This window comes from Mustela nigripes, chromosome 11 (genome assembly GCF_022355385.1).
Source record: "Mustela nigripes isolate SB6536 chromosome 11, MUSNIG.SB6536, whole genome shotgun sequence".
NCBI classification, from domain to species: Eukaryota; Metazoa; Chordata; class Mammalia; order Carnivora; family Mustelidae; genus Mustela; species Mustela nigripes.
In genome coordinates, this window is record NC_081567.1 from 19,441,873 (window position 1) to 19,462,613 (window position 20,741).

Sequence of the window (20,741 nt, forward strand, 5' to 3'; positions counted from 1 at the left end):
AGATCCTCTCGCAGCGGGGGACAGACGGGGCGTCCTCGCGCCGCCCTGGGGGGCCCGGGTGGCACCGCCCCAAACGATCCCCACGGGGAACCAACAGGGAACCCCCAGGCCGCCTCAGGGGCTCTCCCCTGGAGGACGGTTGGGGCGGCCCCGCGCTGCCCCGAGGGGACGGGACTGGGTCGCTAAGGGGCTCCCGCAGGGGCACAGCAGGGACCGAGCGCCTGGCGGGGGCAGCAGTCCGCGACGGCCGCCGCCCTCCGACGACGCTGCAAGCCCGCGTGCGCCCTCTGCGACAGACCCCTCCGCCAAGCAAAGGAGTCCCCGCTCCCTCTCCCTTTTCCGCTGCAGAAAGGCCTTTGCGGCGCCTCCCCAGGAGCGTCCTTCACCTCAGAGACGTCGCCCCGCCTCCCAGACTGCGCGGCCGAGGGAAGCCTCCCACTCTCCTTTTGCACACTGTGCCGTCTTCTCCCGCACAAGGTCCGCCCGGCCACCGGCTGTGGGTCCCTCCGCCCCGCGAAGCCTCTCCACGCCCCTCCTCGTTCTTCACGTCCCTCCGCGGCGGGGGCGCCGCGCCGCGCGCTCTCGCGAGAGTCCACCGCGCAGCCCTCTCCCTCAGCCCCTCGCCCGCGAGGAAGCCTCCCCGGGCCCCGCGGCGCGCGGTCGCGGGCGGCGCATGCGTGGCCGCGGCTCCCAGCGCCCCCCGCGCAGTCCGCGGGCGGAGCGGACCAGGCCGCGCACGGGGCCGACGACCGTCCCCTCCGAGGGCTCGCGGGGTCCCGCGGAGCCGTTCCCCTCAGGGGCCGGACCGCCTGGCGGTCTTTTCCGTGGCGTGCGGAGGGCTCCTGAGGACTGTCGGGACCGCCTCGGGCCCTAAAGAGCCCCGCGCTGCCCTCGGACACGGCCGGCCCCACCAGGCCACCCGCAGCGGCCTGGGCGCGCCGCGCGGGCCGAGCCTCGCCCCTCGGACCCCGAACCCCCGGGCCGGGCGGGGCCTGTCCATGCGGCCCCACCCACCCGGGGCCTCGCCTCCGCGGGGCCCAGCCCCCTCCCGGCCGGCCGTCCGCCCCCGCCCACCCCTCCTTCTGCCCCCCACCCCCACCCCCACCCCCGCTTTACCCCCCCCCCCGGTTCCCCGGCCTTGCCCTTTCGGACACTGCCCTGAAAGACATGCATCCTGGAAAACCACATCGTGTTTGCAGAAGAGGCCGGGTTGGGGACCTTAGGGTACACGTTCCCCTCTTCCAGCGTCTAGGATGGATTTGATGAGCGCCCCCGGAGGGCCCCGTTGCGGCCGCCGGCCGTGTTTTCACTTCCTTGCCGTCCCCCTTCCAAAGGTCGTTACGCAGAGAAGCCTCGGAGGTTTATGAGTCTCCGTGGAACTAGACGTGAGGTTGACCACCGGGTCGGAGCATGGCCGCATCGCTGCACCCTCCGACCGATGAGGCTCCCTTGGAGGTGGAGGGATGCTTCGTAATGAAGGTGGAGAAGGACCCCGAGTGGGCCGCGGAACCCGCTCTGGCAGGCTCGGAGGGCGCCGAGGCCGAGACCCTTCGCAGATGCTTCCGGCAGTTCTGTTACGACGATGTGACCGGACCCCATGAAGCTTTCAGCAAACTCTGGGAACTTTGCTGCCGGTGGCTGAAGCCCGAAATGCGTTCCAAGGAGCAGATCCTTGAGCTGCTGGTGATTGAACAGTTTCTCACCATTTTACCCAAGAAGATTCAGGCGTGGGCGCAGAAGCAGTGTCCGGAGAGCGGAGAGGAGGCGGTGGCCCTGGTCGTACATTTGGAGCAAGAGACTGGAAGGCTAAGACAGCAGGTGAGAGAGGATTTTCCAAATAGTTGTATTTAGAAGGCGATGGGTAAGTGCAGGGGGGTGGGGTGCGGGGGGGCACGGATGCCTTGCAGATGGGGCTTATGGACGGAGAAACGGTACTAATGAGAGACCTTTAAAGTGACTCGAAAGAGGATCGGAATTTCATATTAAATCGGGAGGAAAAAAACAAACAAACAAACAAAACAAACCTTGCTTGAAATAGGGTTTTGCAAATGAAGTTAAACACTGTGCCTCTAAGTATTTGTTCACGTCTTTTGTGTAATATTTCCCAAAAATTCTATGAGAGAACAATACATTAGGCTTTGCAGGGTTGGACTTTGGCAGCCTGATTTTCAAGAGGGCTGTTTTTTGCAAACAAAGCAAGCACAGACTTCATCAGTTATCCCAGGGTCCTCTCTACTCTTCCAGTGCGTGTCTTCTGAGGGGCCCTCGATGCCATCATCTTGGTCACTCTTCTCTAGTTGAACCAGCAGATCTTCGCTTGTCAGTGGTATTTCTCGGTCTTCTAGTTGTTTTCAACAGCCCTTTCATTAACCTCATGAAATCTGCAAGATTTGCAGTTTCACCTTGCTCAGGATTTGCATTCGTATAAAGACCTATCAGCAGGCTGCTGTGTTGGTCAGGGATATCCGCTACATGTGGAAATTAATTGTATATTTTCAGTTCACTAGTGAATTTATTTCGCTGCTCTGTGCAAGGACGTAGTATCTATTCTAATAATAAGGAGGCTGTGTATTTTACTCTTGATAGATTTTTTTCCCCCTCTGTAAACTAATAAAGAGCACTCTCCTGTTGCCTTATCCCTAGACTTCTGGACAGTACTGTTCACCTAATGCCCTTGGACACTCCATTGGGAATGGAGTGAAATTTTCATTCCTTCTCACATCTTCTATCCTTCTTTGATGTCTTTCTGGGGGAAGTTTGGCCCTCTCTGGCCCTCTTTCCATTATGGCATTGGCTTTATTTCCCAGGTCAGCAGTCCTGTGCACTCGGAGAAGCAGGTCCCCCTTGGAGCAGCATGGGAGGTAACAGACTTTCAGCCAGAGCAGGTGGAGACCCAACCCAGAGTGGTGTCTCTGGAGGAAGCTAGAAGCCTCCACTCAGGACACGAAGAGCAGCTGAACCGAAAGAGAGAGCATCGGCCCTTACCCAAGAATGGTAAGAAGAACTCGGAGCATTCCCAGGGCAGAGATCATGGCAGATGCATATTATAACCCTAACACCATGACTTGCTTAGAGTAGGATCCCCTTAATATGTATTTGAAAATAAATTGAATATCTGGGGAGCAAGGGTTCATTCACTTCAAGAGTTGGTAATATGTACAGCATAAGTAAGAGGCATCTTAAAGATGGACTCTGGGAAAACTTTCCCAGACTGGCCTCAGGTCTTGCTATGAAATTTAAGAATCTCCATTCCATAACCAGCATGTGTTTTTCAGTCCTGCTGTGTATATGTGTCTGTCTTTTTGGCTGACTATAAACAACTTTAAAAACTGTTTGGAAAGGGAAACAAGGTGGTTTTTTTTTTTTTAATATTTTATTTATTTACTTGAGAGAGGGAGAAGCAGACTCCCTGCTGAGTGAGGAGCCCAATGCGGGGCTCCATCCCAGGACCTTGAGATCATGACCTGAGCCAAAGGTAGGCGCTTAACCGACTGAGCCACCCAGGTGCCCCAAAATATTTACTTTAAAAAATTTACTCCCTGGGGCGCCTGGGTGGCTCAGTGGGTTAAAGCCTCTGCCTTCGGCTCAGGTCATGATCCCATGGTCCTGGGATCGAGCCCCGCATCGGGCTCTCTGCTCCGCAGGGAGCCTGCTTCCTCCTCTCTCTCTCTATGCCTGCCTCTATGCCTGCTTGTGATCTCTGTCTGTCAAATAAATAAATAAAATCTTTTAAAAAAATTATAAAAAAAAAAATTGACTCCCAAGTGAGACATCACAGAAGTAGCATATGAGAGCGGTAAACAAGATGATTTCATGGAGGAGGGAGCACAGGCTTCCTTGCTGCCTGGACATTAATAAGTCATGTAGGAGGAAATTGAACACCTGGAGCTCCGTGATCTCTAGGACCCCCGCCTCGTGTCAGGCTGAGAGAGGGGGATGGGAAGATCACTGAACCCACAGTGGGAGGCTTGGGCTCATATCTTTTTGTCTCTGTATCTCTGTCTATCTGTCCTTGGGCAAGTAATATGGAAAGGAGCATTAACACACACAGGTTCAGCGATTAGGCAGACAACCAGGACACAAAACTTAGCTCTGCCATCCATTCTCTATGTGGCCTTGGTCAGGTTACTTCTCAAACTTCCTGTCCTGTCATTTGTAAAAGGAAAATAATAAGGGTGTTAATGTAGGTTAAAAGAAGCTGCGTGAAGAGACCAGTACATATAGTGGTCAATAAATGTTAGTTCCTTTTCTCCCATAATGGCATGATTATTTTTAAACTTCAAATCTCAGACAGATTTTACACACCCCTCACCAAGTGGCAGGATTTACTGCTGTGTACTCAACCTCCTTATCTTTCCTGAAATTCATATTGTGATAGAAATCATTACAAAGATTAAATCCAGATGTTTTCTGGATTTCAGAGTTCCCCTGGATTACATGCTGTCAGTTACTTTAGCTGATAAGCTTAGTCCAATAAGTGTATGGTGTTTCTGGATTTCGCCATCCCAGGGTGACAAGGCGTTCACAATGTGGAAAAGTGTGTTCTGTTGAGGTGCTTAGCAGGACAGGGCCGCTGTAGCCGGCCACTCCCCCTGTCTCCATAACAGCTCACTAAGAAGCAGACACTGAATAGTATCTGCGCTTTTTACCTTTTTTTTTTTTTTTCAAATGTGAAAATCCTTTTTTGGATTTCTTTTAGTTAGCAAACATAGTTACTAATGTATGCCTTTTATAAAAACAAAGTGGCATAACAGGAACTTTCGAAAAGCAGGGGATATCTGTAATACATTTCCAGGGAAGTGATCCAGTTTGCTTCTTTAGAGAGTAGTGGAGCAAGTTCTTAAGTTCTTGATCACAGTAATATTCATTCTGGAAGTTTTCCCTAGATTGCGAGTTCCAGAGTAGAAGTTAGACAGTTAGACGCAGACTGTGCTATATGTATGTGTATATATCTTCCTCTTACCTTTTGAGGGAGTGTACTATGTATTTGCTTGTGTGTCCAGGACTATGTATCTATGTGTGTCAACTTCTTTAGCATATTAAAGAATTGATCAACTCATATCAGGGATTACAAACTGATAACTCACATGTCAAGTCAGACTTGTTGTGTTTTACCTACAGAGGGTTTTTGTTTGGGGTTTTATCATTTGTTCGTTTGGAGTTCTCAGGGTTTAAAATTTTTGAGATTCTTATACAAAAGTCCAGATTTCTGGCTCCTCCTGAAAATATGAGTAGCTCTAACTATAGCAGGCCCAGTGTTTCCCAATGAAGCATTAAGTGGAAGTGGGCATTGGCTGTGTACCCTTTCCGTGGTGTATGTGCTCTCAGTTCCCCCATTCCTTACCTGGCCCCCTTCATAATGCACTTTGTCTGCTAACTCCCTAAAAGCATTCACACATATGAGCTCTGCTTCAGGGTACCATGGTTCAGGTATTGTTCTGAACTCATTGATGAAATGATCAATTTATACTTGTTGGGGGATTTTTATGCATCTTCATTTCTTAAAAGGAGAGGCTGCGTGGATTAAAGGTCCAGAGCCCAGAACCCTGATTGTTTCTTTCTCTTCTTACAGCTCGGCCTTCTCCCTGGGTTCTTGCTCCTGCTAATGAATGGAACATGGATCAGGAAGTAACAACCACACGACTACCTGTTGTGTCTCAGGTACATTACCTTCTCTCTGCCTTCCTAGGGTATTCAGTCCCAATGATTTCCTGTGCCTTCACTGTCTTCAAACTCTTATACTCCTCCAAGAGCCTATTCCCCCTTGACTCCTTTTACAGAGAAGACTGGACCCAGACTTCTGATTAATGAGACTCCTTGCTGGATTTGATTCTTTATAATATCTTCTGCTTCATTTGGCACATCCTACACACTTGGTTTCCTGATTTTAATTCTTCTTTGGGGCCCTTCTTTGTTTCCTCCATGATCATTCATCCTCTGAAGACCCGTATGGTTATCTTGGTAGTCATTGCTGTTAGTGTTGTTACAGGGACCAGTGAAAGATGTCCACATGGCGAGAGGTTTTTCCTACAAAAAGAGCGTACATCAGATTCCCGCTCACAGAGACCTGTACCGGGATATTAGGAAAGAGAGTGTTGGGAACATGGTCTCCCTGGGTAAGGATTCTTTCCCTTTTCACATAAAAAATTGGGGGATTTTTGATATCTTTATTTCTACTGATGATACAATAGCTATGACTGTCCACACCTACAGGACCTCTGCGGATTGTCCGGTCATTTCTGTGGCCGGCTCACCAGACCTAGTGACCACTTCTCCGTGCTGTCTTCCTCATTCCTTCCTTTCTTCCAGTTTAAAATATATTCGTATTCTCCTGACGTAGGGGTGAAAACATTGGCGAGGTGTTCTATATAACTTTCACATTCATACTACTTACACATACCCATTAGACTACAAGCTCTGTAAAGTCACAAGGTCTTTGATGATATGCCCTTGTTTACCTGCACTAACCCAACACTCTGCATACAGCTAGACGCATGGGTGGAGGGCCGGCAAATGATTGTTGAATGGATAAATCTTACAGATGGAAGGAAAAAGATAATTTCAATACAATACAAGTGTGTTGTGAATAATTTAAATAGCACAAAATCACAGGCACACATAACCACTGTTGTATCACTTTACAGGCAAACTTCTGAAGGATTTGTCACTGCATTAGTAGTGGACATAAGTATAGTTCATTCATACATAAGCTAAAAGTTGAGGACTGATTATTAATAAAATTACAGGCCTAGGGGCACCTGGGTGGCTTGGTAGGTTAAAGCCTCTGCCTTCGGCTCAGGTCATGATCCCAGGGGTCCTGGGACCACACATTGGGCTCTCTGCTCAGCAGGGAGCCTGTTTCCCCCTCTTTCTCTCTGCCTGCCTCTCTACTTATGATGTCTGTCAAATAAATAAATAAAATCTTAAAAAAAAAAAAAAAGGAAATTACAGGCCTAACATGTGTACTAACCCACACTAGAGAGGCTATAAACATGTGCTAATAGGGTAGCCACTAGCCACACAGGGCAATTTAATTTTATACAATTAATTAAAATTAAATAAAGTTAAAAATTCAGTTCCTCAGTGGCTGTAGCCACTGTCAGGATATTTGACAGCTGTATTGAACAGCACAATTACAGAGCATTGCTGTCATCCCAGAAAGTTCTATTGGACAACACTACCTATAGATACCAAAGTATAGAGATTATAAAAAAAGGCTGTGCCAACTCAGCAAATAAAGATACACCAAGGATTATTTATAATTAGAAAGCAATTAAGGCAACTAAAAACAACGACCAACGTAGGGTGGCACTGATGACACAGTGGTAGCAAGGCGGCCATCCCAGAGCGGCAGGCATTCCAGCCGTCTGCCTGGGTTGCACACACGGGCGCTTCCTAGCGTGACCTCAGTTTACACGGCACCCAGACCTAGCAGCGTGCTGCGTGAGAGTCCTGAGTCAGGTGTGAGATCCCTCTAGTGGGATGGGGATCATCCTCGGAGAATTCAGATATAGACCAGCACCTTCACACGTATACAGTCTTGAATAAGATGGTCTGAACTGCGTAGGTCCATTTCTACATGGATTTTTTTTTTCAGTAAATATGTATAGAACTGTGAATATATTTTCTCTCCCTTATGACTTTTTTTTTTTAAAGATTTTATTTATTTGACAGACAGAGATCACAAGTAGGCAGAGAGGCAGGCAGAGAGAGAGAGGGAAGCAGTCTCCCTGCTGAGCAGAGAGCCCGATGTGGGACTCGATCCCAGGACCCTGAGATCATGACCTGAGCTGAAGGCAGCGGCTTAACCCACTGAGCCACCCAGGCGCCCCCTTATGGCTTTTTTAATAACATTTTCTTTTCTCTAATTTGCTTTATTATGGGAATACAGTATGTAATTATATATAATACATAAAATACTTGTTAGTGGACTGTGTTGTCAGTAAGGCTTCCAGTCAGTAGTAGGCTCTTAGTAGTTAAGTTTTGGGGGAGTCAGAAGTTATACACGGATTTTTGACTGCATAGGCTGGGTTGCCTAGCCCCACCTTTGTTCGAGGGTCAACTGTGAAGACATGTAGAAAGACCCAGACCAGAGACACCTGCCCCAATCCTTTATCATAGGTTGTAAACTTGCGGCTTATGAGCTCAGTCTAGCCTATACACATATTTTGGCCTTGCTCAGCATTTTAATTTGCTCTTAGTCTGTAAATCTGGATATCCTGTGTCTCTTGAAAAATCAAATGTCAGACACCATGGGCCTACCTTCTCACCATCTGCCTGGCCTTTCTAGATATTCAAGCTTTCATCAATCCTACACTTACCTCTCTCATGTAAAAATAAACAGCCAATCTCCATCCCCAGAGTTCTTTCAGAAAGGATTTGATGTGATGCTGCTTCTTCTCGACAATTCCGTGAAGTTTCTGTTTGTGTTATCTAGAAGAAAATCAAATTTTATTACATACCTGTTGGGTGTTAGGTACTTTACAGACGATCATTTATTTAATATTCCCAGCATCTCTGGGAATAGGGGCCAGCATTCCCTAGGCAACCGAAGCTCAGAGATTAAGAAACATCCCTCTGGGTCAAAAGTAAAGCAGGGTGTACGGGGGTCAGGGTTCACATTTAAGACATGTCGATCTCCACAGCGCCATGAGGCAACAGCTGTCTGTGTGCTTCCTTCTTCTTCCATCTCTTTCCTATTAACCTTGCCACATGTATCCCCAAATTCTCGATGTATCTGTCCTAGCCCCAGTGTGTGTGTGTGTGTGTGTGTGTGTGTGTACCTGCATATGTTGGGGTGGGGGTGGGAGTGGGAGTGTGTGGGGACCAGTATGAGCACACTTGGTTCCGTGAGTAACAAACACTGGTTACAGCAGATGCTGAACCCTGCACAATGTTAGACACTGAGAGGGAGTCACAGGTAATAGAATATATGTTTCTTACCCTTAAAGGTTTTCCCTTAAGAACTAGCAAGAGAAAGAAATGGTATATACATGAGAAGTAACCTGATAGTGTAAGTTAGCAGATGATTGTGCCAACGAAGAGAGGTGTAAGGGTAACTCTAAATATACCATCGGTAGTAAGAATGACCATGCTGTGCTCTGTCATGGTTGAGGAAGGCTCTAGACGAGAGGGGACAAAACGTTTCGAGGATAGGTGCGGACAAGTGTCCAGGAGGGCCTGCTAGAGCCACAGATGAGGGCATGCAGCTCTGACCTCTGGTTTAACATGAAATGTGTTTCTCTCGCAGGAGGTACTGTGTCTGTGTCTAACAAGATTGCCCAGCTGGAGCAAAGAAAGGAGCCATGGACCCTGGGTCTGCACTCTTCTAACAAAAGGAGTATTATTCTACGAAGCAACCACATCAAGGAGAAGCCAGTTCACACGGCTCAGATCCCTGCGCGCAGAGCGGGGAGAGTGTGGGGCGAACAGCAGCACTGGGGTTTGGAAGATGAGAAGATAGCGGGCGTGCACTGGAGCTATGAGGAAACAAAGACTTTCCTTGCCATTCTCAAGGAGTCTCGCTTTTATGAGACGCTGCAGGCTTGTCCCCGAAACAGCCAAGTGTACGGGGCTGTGGCTGAGTGGCTTCGTGAGTGTGGCTTCCTCCGAACACCAGAACAGTGTCGCACCAAGTTCAAAAGCCTCCAGAAGAGCTATCGGAAGGTGAGAAATGGCCATGTGCTGGAACCCTGTGCCTTCTTTGAGGACATGGACGCTCTGTTGAACCCTGCAGCCCATGCTTCATCTGCTGATAAGCCAAAGGAGATTCTCTCTCTCCCCAGACTAAAGAGAGTTGATATCGGTGCTAAAGAACGGGTCCGTTTGGTAGAGGAGGAAGATGCCGCAGAAGAATCTGATGGTGATGAAATGGGCGTTGAATTTATCCGGAAGTCTGAGATTCGTGGTGCCCCTGTCTTGTTTCAGAACCTGAGTGGTAAGAATTGTGCTCTTTCCTTCGGGTATGAAAATGGATTATATGGGCTTATAGTAAATAGAGTAAGTAGACCAGAGGCAGCCTAATTTGGGGAGTGCTGCCGTGAGCACCTTGCCACTAATCACCGAACGTACTCTCAGGTGTCCGCTGCTGCCCTTGGTGCAGTCTGAGCAGTGGCTGTGACAGTTCTTTCTTGGGCTAGAGCACAGCATGGATTGGAGTATTTGGAGCCTGTGGAAGGAAGATAAATAAAGTCAAAGGACTCTGGAGAGCCCTCATCTGAGGATTGGTAGAAACCAGCCAGTTGTGTTGAATTATAATAAGGCAAAGATACATTGTTATACTACTTAGGATGACCAGTAAAAGACTGTATAGCTGAAGAAAGTAAAAAATTGTAATTGTAGAAGACAAGAAAGGAGAGAAAAAGGAACACAAAGTAGATGAGTCTAATGGAAAACACAGTAAGATGGTAGACATATATCCAAATATGTCATTAGTTATAGACTTAAAAGACCATCAATCATTAAAAAAAATGAAATATTGCTTACAAGAGATATGTGTGAAGTATAAGACACAAAGACCTTGAAATTAAAAGATGGGGAAAGATATACCACATACAATATAAACAAAATCTTATGTCGAAATTGGGGACATGCAGAACTAACCCAGCAGTGAACAACTAGGTGACAGTAGACACATCCTGTAAGTACTCTGAAGTTCCATTTTCTCATCAGTAAAACCTGACAGGATTCCAGGATCATTAGTTTTAAATGAAGTAATAGATAAAAATTGAGAAAGGCATTGTGCAGATGTTAAACACAAACATCTCAATTCTTTGTGATATGCATGAAAAAAAAGGATAGGCAGAGGCAAAATGAGAAGGAGAGACTTTATTCTGGCGAAATTCAGTGAGACATAGCCAGGCGTCACTATTATTAGGAAAGTTTCTCCACTCTACCTTGGGAAAAGATGGTAAGTTCTAGGGGCTTCTGGGTGGCACAGTCAATTAAGTGTCCTCCTTCTGCTCGGGTCATGATCCCAGGGTCCTGGGATCGAGCCCCACAGGGTCCTGCTCAGCAGGGAGTCTGCTTCTTCTACTCCCTCTGGCCCCCACTCATGCTCTATTTTTCTCTCTCTAATAATAATAATTAATAATAAATTTGTTGTTATGAATTTTATATTAATATGATCTATAATTTATAATTATATAAATATAATTATGTTTATTATATGTGATATATAATATATATATTGCTTATATAATTTTATATGTAGTTGTATATGAATATAATTATAATATAATTTATAATAAGTCATATCTAATAATAAATAATAATATTTTTTAAAAAGATGGTAAGTTCTTAGAGTGGAAAAATAAATCAGGCTAGGAGAGCTGGGGGGTCCACTCATGACTGTATCTATTCAAAAGAGATAGCTCAGGAAAACACAGGGAAGATACATTGTGCATGGACAGGTGCTCCCCAATCTGGAAATCCATAGACAGGAGGGTGGTCCCAAGCTAGGCCTGGAGGAGAGCACGGGGTAAGACTGAGGAGAGAAGTGACTTCTTCCTGCTTACAAAACAGACAAAAAGCCTGGTTTAACAAACTGCTCAGACATGTCCTGAAAAGTTTGATTCTGCCATAGACGCAGAACATCTGCTTGTCTTGCAAGTCATTTCATCTCTTACAGTAGAGGACTCAGTGACATCAAAAATGACTCTAGATGTAGTTCTGCTCTTCAAGGAAGACTCGTTAAAAAAGTGTCCTAGTCTGTTAGTTTTAACCATTTAGAAAAGACCTGTGTATCCTTGGCTAATCGCCGTTGCAGTGGCAGATCGGAGGGACTACATTCTTCCTCTACCAAATAAACTTTGAGATCAGTTTAACAATTTCAGTTTAAAAATCCTATTGGGATGTTGACTTTATAGATTCATTTGAGAACTGAATCTATACAACTTGAGTCTTCCTATCTGGAAACATAGTGTCTCTCCATTTTTTCTAGTTAATTTATGTCTTTCAGTAAATTACAGGTTTTTTTATAGAGACCCTCGATTTTTTGCACATGTTCTCCCCCAGCAGGTCATGGTTCCTGTTGCCACCATGAAGGGGATCTGTTTCCTTTTACCCCTTCTGTTTCGAGGCTGCTTATGTCTTATGTCCTTGCACTTTTTCTTTCCATGGCAGGTGTGCACTGGGGGTACGAGGAAACCAAAACTTTTCTTGATATCCTCCGTGAGACTCGGTTTTATGAAGCTCTCCAAGCCTGTCATCGGAAGAGCAAGCTGTATGGCGCCGTGGCTGAACAACTGCGGGAGTGTGGCTTCCTCCGGACGCCAGAGCAGTGCCGGACCAAGTTCAAAAGCCTGCAGAAGAGCTACCGCAAGGTGAAAAACGGTCACGTGCTGGAGTCCTGTGCGTTCTACAAGGAGATGGATGCCCTGATTAACGCTCGGGCCCCTGCCCCTTCCGCCAGCACTCCAGAAGAAATCCCATCACCGTCAGGGCAAGAAGGAGAGGATACTGAAATTGAACCCCAGGAACCTACAGGCTGGGAACCTGAGGAGACCTCACAAGAGGCGATGGTAGAAGATTCTGGCAGTGAGAGAATGAGTGAAGAGGACACTGTGCAAGAGTCGGAGTTCCAGGGGCCTCCAGGTCTACTGCAAAGCCCAAATGGTAAGGACCATCGAGGGGGAAGGGTGATTTACCGAAGAATCAGTAACTCTCCGCATATCACCCATGGGTATTTATTTCTTAAACAGGTGTTTGAGGAGCCTGTGCTGTGTGAGGAATGGGGGATCTAGCAGTGAATAAAACAAAGTGTCTTTCTCGTGGTGCTTCTATTCAAGGAAGTTGCTGACGTTCTAGTGATTCAGTCCTTGGGATCTCAGCCTCCGTTTTGTCTGTATGGGTCAATGTTTCATATCATCTGAAAAAGACAGAGGCAAAATGAGAGAGAGACTTGACTGCACGTTTCAACAGACTACTGGTGCCCTCACGGGCATCTGTCCCCACAGCAGCCCGGACTTAAAATTTCACAACTAAAATCACAGTCTCCCTTCCTGTACCTTGGCTCTTCCCTGTGTCCTCCCACAGGGAAAACTTTAGAGACGTTTTGATGCTTTCTCTCTGATTATTTACATCCAAGCAGAGAACACATTTTTCTCAGCTGTTGTAGAGCTTCCGTCTGTCCCCTTGTTAGTCACCACAGCCACTACCTGTGGTGAGAGAGGTTTAGCCTTTCTCTTTCTCTTGTCTAGACTTTTGTAAAAGTCTCCAAACCAGGTTTCTCCATCGGTCTTGTATTAAGGTTCCACAGCCATCCTCGGTCTGAGCTCATCTTATCTTTCTGTCCTTACCTGTTACGGTTTCCTTCTGCACTGTCTGCTCACTCAAAACAAATGCTAGAGAAGGGGCCTACCTATGCTTTCTGCTAGTGTTCATATGAGAAATCGTGGTTTGAAGGCTGAAATCGTTAAGTCCTATATAACCCAGGTTTTGACTCCTGGAAACAAAGTCTTTTGGTACCATCCCTTGTGAGTCTCATTCTGTAAATCAAGCTGCAGACCTGTCACTAAATTGTCAGACTCTATCTGAGCCAGCCACAAGGCTGTGACTTCCTTCAAATCCCAGGACAATGTTGGACCCAAAGAGAACGCTTCAGAAGAATTGCTAAATGAAAGATGGCATTGTTGGGACTTTCACTGAACTTAATGGACTGATGGATGTCTGCTCTCCCCTCCCCAGCCCACACCACAGCCGCCCTACTTGGGTTGGGAGGGCGGAGGGATATCAGCAGTTTCAACTCAGTGTATGCAAGGACAGGAATGGTAAAACCAGCAAGTAGGAGCAAGACAGCATAGCAGAATGCTTAAGAACAGGGTTTGGGGGCTGCCTGGGTGGCTCAGTAGGTTGGAGCCTCTGCCTTCGGCTCAGGTCATGATCCCAGGGTTCTGGGATTGAGCCCCACATCGGGCTCTCTGCTCCACGGGGAGCCTGCTTCCTCCTCTCTGTCTGCCTGCCTCTCTGTCTACTTGTGATCTCTGTCTGTCAAATAAATAAATAAATAATCTTAAAAAAAAAAAAAAAAAAAAGAACAGGGTTTGGGCATCAAACAGACCTGGATGAAGTAATACAATGTTGAGAACTTGATTCAAAATAATCTGGCTAAAGGAGCAGAAAGTGGGCGGGACTAGAGATGAGACTAGATTGGCCACGAAGAGATCATCACTTAAGTGGGGTGAGTGATTCGCGGAAATTCCTTTCACCTACTATAGTCTCAGCTTTTCTGTATGCTTGAATTTTACATAATAAAAAGTTTATACAAAACCACAGTTAATAAGTGGCCAGGATGGAATCAGAACCAGAGCTGTGGGGTTCCAAAGCCTGTCAGTCTAGAAGACCTCCCGGAAAGGCTGGCCTCCGGTGTGCACCTTGCAGTGAGCGTGGGACATAGTGAGACGTAGACGCAGTAGAGAGAGTGAGGGCAGGGCGGTCCCCGCGTGGGGAATGGGGAGAGTCAGGCTGAATCAGGTGTGTGTGTGAGACAGCTGGAGAAAACAGCGCCAGGAACGCGGGAGGAGAAGGAAGAAATAGCCGTGGGTAGGATATGATCAGATATCGATGAACTCAGAAGTCATTGAGGAATTGGAACCTGATCGCTAGAATCTGCTATGAACACCGGGACAGCGTATTGTCGCACAGATGTGAAATTTTGAAAGCAGGGGGAGTGGGAGAAGAACTTCAGGGAGAGCGCTAAGCTGGCCCCTGTTACTCCGGGTCTGGATGGGGAATAACAGCTTGGCTTTCAGTTCCATTCAGAAAACATTCCTGAAGGCCTGCTATGTACGAGGTGTTATTGGCTGTTCGTGGCACTGAATGGAAAGAAGGGACAATGAATCAGAATGGTAACAGGACCCGAGACGCCAGAGAAGTACACAAGCATCCCAACACACAAAGCCTTGTTGGCTATGTTGTTTATGTTAATACAGGACTGGTCTAGAATTTTTATCATCTTTTTTTTTTTTCCAGATTTTGAAATTGGAGGAAGTATCAAGGTTACAACACAGGTCATCTATAAGGACTTGGAGCAGCATGGGGCATTAATAGAAAAGTCCAAAAGGGTCGTTTCCCAGAACGCTGATCCAGGTAAATACCGTAGAAGGGAATGCATCTCAGGAAGACAATGGGAAACCCTCCAAGGCATCAGACAGGGAAAGCTGACATCTCAATCACGAGATTTAGGGAAAGCTGTAGGGCATCTGAGGCCTTTCATGGGGAAGAGACCCTACCGGCTGCTCAAATACGGAGAAAGCTTTGGAAGGAATGCTCGTCTTATGTGCCGGATGTCCCACCAGAAGGAAAATCCTTATAAATGCAGTGTCTGTGGGAAGTGCTTTGGTAGAAGCAGGAGCCTAATCAGACATCAAAGAATCCACACCGGAGAAAAACCTTTTAAATGTCTTGACTGTGGGAAAAGCTTTAATGACTCCTCCAACTTCGGTGCCCACCAGAGAATCCATACTGGGGAGAAACCCTACAGGTGTGGGGAATGTGGAAAATGCTTTAGTCAGAGCTCGAGTCTCATCATACATCAGAGAACCCACACTGGAGAGAAGCCCTACCAGTGTGGGGAGTGTGGGAAGAGCTTTACCAACAGCTCCCATTTCAGCGCCCACCGCAGGGTCCACACGGGCGAGAACCCCTACAAATGTGTGGATTGCGAGAAAAGTTTCAATAACTGTACAAGATTTCGAGAGCATCGGAGGACACACACTGGAGAGAAGCCCTATGGCTGTACCCAGTGTGGCAAACGTTTCAGTAAGAGTTCTGTCCTCACCAAACATCGGGAAGTTCATTCCAGAGAAAAGCTTCTGCCGCACCCACCATCCACATATTCCCCAGAGAACCTGCCTAAGGGAAAGACTGATGAATTCAGGAAAACTTTTTGACGTTGACCTCTTCTCCTACGTGCCCCATTAGCCATTTTACCCCAGCCTCATCCTTGGAAGCAGTCTTTTCCTAGCTATGAAGTGTAATTCCCAAGACAAGCTTGAGAATACAAATACACTAGGAGCCCGCCTCGTATTCTCACCTCCGCCTCTAACGTGACCAGTCTGTTCCTCTCAACTTCTCCCTTAGCAAGGAGGAGAAGACATCCTGTGGGTTCAGAATGACAGTCCCTTTGGTATGTCAAGGCCTCTGCCATAGGACTGCCAAGTCCAGCAACATTCAAGGTCCCTCCACGTAGCTGAAAGTTGTTTTCAAGCAGACCCAACATGCTGAAAGTTTCCTGTTATCCACCACATGGGAACCCGGATGCAGCTCAGTCCCAGATTTCTTGTGGGGGTAGAACTTTCAGGCTCTGATCAGGATGACACCACATGCATCTTGGCTTGAAGATACAAGGGATAATGAGATTTTACAGCTTCCTTGAGAAGTCTGTTGCACGATACACTTTGGTGTCAAGTCGATTCCCACAGCTAGGGTGGAGTCCCTATATTGTCACTGAAACCAAATGTGGTTTGCCTGGCCCTCCATAGAGATGAGAAGCAACTGATTACCCATTGTGCTGACCTTCTCTGGACCGAAACCTTCTTGGCTACTGCTTCTCCAGCCTCTAAATAATTCAATTCTTAACATTTCTCGTAAGTCCTACACTTATCTCTTAGATGTTTTGGGGGCTCTCATCTGACTCTCCTGAACTACCAGGCCCTCTCCAGATTAAATAGGATGCATGCCTGTGGTGTGTCTCATTAAGATAAAGTAGAATCAACTCAGACACGTTCTACCCTACCGCTCTTCTGGTTCTTCCCTAGAACATGACTGGCATGTTGGCATATTTTATGCCTCCCTACCCCACATTTAGCATAATGTTCCATAATAATAGTTTTCTCAAACATTAAGGAAGTACAGAAGAAGTGCGGTAGAAACCAGACACCTTCACTGTTTCTAAGACCAGTCAGACTCCTTAGGCCTGCTCTAGATCAGATAGCCCCCTCATTCAGACCACCACCTCTGGGGATGTTTGTTAAATACGCCATCCTTCTCCGAGCCCATCCATAGGGTCATCAACCTGATTGTAGAGCCCAGAGTGATTTATATAACTCTGTAGCTTACTTAGCTGACTGAGTGAAAATGGATTTACAGAAACTTCCAATCTAGAACACTTGTCGTTTTCTTCATTTACCTATTTGTCTAAAAAACCTCTTCAGTAATCTCCTAGCACTAACCCAACAGGTATTGAAGGAAGAGTCAAAATGAGGAGGAAAAAAGCAGGGAGGTAATTAACAGATTTCTGGAAATTACAGATAAAACCACGGAATCTGGTCTTCCAAGGCTGACTGCTCCAGGACGAGGCCAGTGACATTTATCCCATGACTACAGCAACCTGGGGCAGCTTCGCTTTGGGGAGGGGAGTCCTGAGTTTGGTGGAAGGACAGCCAGAGTCAGGGCTGTGTGAAGATTCTTCTGATCTGACCTCTCTCCGCTTTTGTCAGATATTCTCTTATTTGAAACCCTCTGGAGATCATATTTTTCCTTTTAGTACCTTTGAATCTTTCCAAGCCTGTTCCTCAGAGTTCCAAGGAGGGTAGGCAGTGTAGAAAGAAATCCAATTCATGGTGACAGAATAGGGTGTGGCCTGCTGGAAGGCAGGTGACTCAGGTACACATTGATACTCGTTTGTGATTTATATTTGTTGAAGATGTTATGACTGTTCACACCTCAGTAGGTTGTGTTCCTGCGTGTGGTCTGAATTATAGACTTCTAATGGTTAAGTGCAGTGTTATGTCGTTAGTGCGCCTAGCACAGTGAGATGCGTGCGGTGCCCATGGGCGTGTGCTTGTATCGTGTAGATGTTCTGAAAATCCAGCCCTAGAGAAGATGCCCATGAATAGAAATCACCATATAGTAATACACACAGGATTGATAATTATATGGGAAGCATGATTCAGGAAAGTAGATGATTTATTCCTAAGTATTAAGTACTGTTCCGTGTAAGGCCGTGTTCCAGGCACAGTAAGGGGATGCGAACATAGAGACGTGGTGCCCGTGCTCAAGGACCTGGCAGTACGACAGAGGAGGCATTGCAGCAAAGGTAATTAATGCGTTACCTTCGTGTCACTTGCAAAATGTCGGTGACTCCACTGTGAGAAAATCACTATCACCTGCAAAAGCATTTTTCTGAATTGCCTTGAATTGTATACCTCTGCGTCCCCAGCGTCCCTAACGGCAGGAACAGTGCAGGACCCATTCCATCTCAAGTGGGGCAGACCGAGTCTGTGTGAGCTTCATTTGTCTGGGGCTACACAGAGCTAGAACCCAAGTTCCCCTGCCGATGTTCCCAGACGTGGGTTAAGTTGCCTTCACGAACTCTGTCTCTGGGCCGAAGAAATAGAAGGTCCTGCCCACCAGCTTCGACCGAGACAACTTGCATCTTGTCTTTCTCAACTGGAGCATGAAAGTCAAAATGAATAACATACCTTTTATATCACATAGCATTGCCTTCATGAAGATGCATAGGAAAAGGGTTTTTTTCTGGGTCTCGGTACCAGGGAAAGCTCTGACCCTAAACAGGAAAAAAAAAAAAAAAAAAGGATTTACAAACACTGTGATTTTTATAACTTACTGCTTTTTTCTCTTTGTTCTGGCTGCTGGAAAGCTCAAGAAAACATACAAGCCACCTCAACCAACTACCTAAAACCTCTGTTTGTTTAATCCCATCTGATTTCTTTGAAAATTACCCCAAATGCTATTTTTTAAAAGCAGTATGAACAACTGGGTATTTTGTTCTCTGACATCTTACCCAAGGCATTTGGAAACTGGCTTGTATTCCCTGCCTACACTTGCTTTGTTACCCCCACGAATACCTCCAGTTCCTACCAGTGATTTTATTACACATACAACCTTACTTGTCCATAAATCTTCTTTAAAGAAGGAAGCTTCACATACGTTTAAACCGCTCTGGGCAGCCTGCCCTAGGGGAGTGAGCATTAGACCAGAAGCCGAAAAGGACACATCTCCGCCTCGCTGCTATCACTTACTGAGCGTCCTTTGACAAACCTCAGCCTCTCTGGGCTGGTGCTCCTTATCTGGAGAGATGCTGAACTTGATTGCCAAGACTGCTCTGGCTCTAATGTTTAGTGAGGCTGCAGGCTTTAAGACCAGGTAGCCAGCCTGGTCCGCGGTGGCAGGCGGCATCCAGGCCACACTGAACCCACTTCATACTTGAGGAAGAGGGAGGCCGTGAGCAGCCCAGGAGCTTGCACAGTGAGGAGAAAGGACACATCACTCAGCCCCTGGAGCTCCTTGGTAGCCGATGGCAAGCAGCTGGAGGGAAGAAAACCCATATGTGATGCCCAGTGACGGACGAGACTCCGCTAGGAAGGAGATGGGGAAGCCCCAAATGCAAGGCGTGTGTGAGCAGCTTGTGCACCTGTTCGCTTTGGCCTCTGCGTGCATTCCAGGTATAAATGTATGTCTCTTCATTGTTTCGTACTCACGTTCACGTAGATGTCCACTTGAAAACTTGTCTGTGAAATAAATGTCAAAAATAAATGACTCCCGGGGTTTTTGTCATAATTTGAAGGAGGTTTTCCATTAAAGGAAAAGAGAACTTATCCAAGAGGTCACAAAAGCAGATCCCAGTAGCTTTGTAAAGAGAGTCTCCGTGTGATCCCAGCTCCCTGCCCTCCCCACATCTCCCAGGACCCTTTGTGAGTCCCCAGCTGTCCGCGTGCAGCAGCCCTCGGAGGGGCGCCTCCGCCACTGCCCCCAGCAGCAGCTCTGATTCTAGTGTGGAGTTCACCCGGATGCACGGAGCTCGTGGGTTCTGGGGGAGGCCCCCACCCACAGCCTTTCCTGGTGCTTTTAAACCAGTCTCAAGATTTCCCCAAAGAAAGCATGGCTTTGGGTTTACTGTTTTCGTTCAAAGAGTCCCAGTGGCTTCCATTTCCTTGTTCCCCTAACAATGTCAACTCCGTAGGCCAGAGAGTCAAGCGGAGTGTCGGCCACTTGGTGAGGGTGTATTTCCAGCTAAACTGGCAGGCACCATAAGAAGAACCACCAGATGGGTTTGGAGAGCCATTCACCTGAAGCTGGGGAAGATCGCATGTGTCTCTCTCGCCTGGGCTTTCCAAGCCTCTGCTCCACGCACCCAGCCACAACAGAACGCAGCATCCTCAAGAATCACAACTGCTCAGAATCCATGTTGAAGAGTCACTGGAAATGTTCTAGGCTTTCCGTGGGTAAATCGCCACAGCTTTTTGGGAGGAAGTGAAGATCATGGCCTGGACACTCAGGTGCGGTGTTCTGTCAGCATTGTCCCAGATGACCTGGCCTCCGTTCACACACAGACATTTAGGTCTGTGAACTGACTCACATCTGGGAATTGGATGAGAGACTTTAAATCTCTAAGGGAAAAACAAATGTTTAAGGGCACAGATTTTCAATTCCTATAAACCAGTTACATCAATTAGACTTTAAGGGAGGAGAATGAATGTTTTTGTGTTTAAGAACTAAAAAGAATGCAGCTGGGGAAGGTGAAACATCGTCTCTTGGTCCTCCATCTGTTCCTCTGGAAGGTGAGAAGGGTCCAAGCACCTGTCTGTGTTACTTTCCTGGGGCTGCTGCACAAATTACCACAAACTGGGTGACTTAAAACAACCGAAATTTAATCTCCCATGGTTCTGAGGCCACAAGTCAGAAATCAAGGCATCAGCATGACCAAGCTCCTTCCAAGGCTGTAGGGGAAACCCTTCCTTGCCCCTAGCTCTTGGGGACTCCTGATCCTGGCATGTGGC

At 47.1% G+C, this 20,741-nt stretch overlaps 1 protein-coding gene across 1 annotated transcript; it reads left to right on the plus strand.

Annotated features, from left to right (window-relative positions):
- Positions 1-1,123: 1,123 nt before the first annotated feature.
- On the plus strand, positions 1,124-19,494 carry ZKSCAN2 (zinc finger with KRAB and SCAN domains 2). The gene is made up of 7 exons (XM_059415088.1): positions 1,124-1,818; positions 2,808-2,994; positions 5,573-5,661; positions 5,990-6,116; positions 9,251-9,937; positions 12,124-12,615; positions 14,971-19,494. Exons 1-7 carry the CDS (start codon positions 1,411-1,413, stop codon positions 15,888-15,890), a joined length of 2,910 nt encoding a protein of 969 aa, XP_059271071.1. The 5' UTR covers positions 1,124-1,410; the 3' UTR covers positions 15,891-19,494.
- Positions 19,495-20,741: the final 1,247 nt, after the last annotated feature.

Excerpts from the sequence above, each read along its gene's own strand:
- ZKSCAN2 (XM_059415088.1), top strand. The coding sequence starts at position 1,411 with ATGGCCGCATCGCTGCACCCTCCGACCGATGAGGCTCCCTTGGAGGTG. Across the intron at positions 1,819-2,807 it reads CTGGAAGGCTAAGACAGCAG|GTCAGCAGTCCTGTGCACTC; the intron begins GTGAGAGAGGAT and ends TTTATTTCCCAG. Across the intron at positions 9,938-12,123 it reads CTTGTTTCAGAACCTGAGTG|GTGTGCACTGGGGGTACGAG; the intron begins GTAAGAATTGTG and ends TTTCCATGGCAG.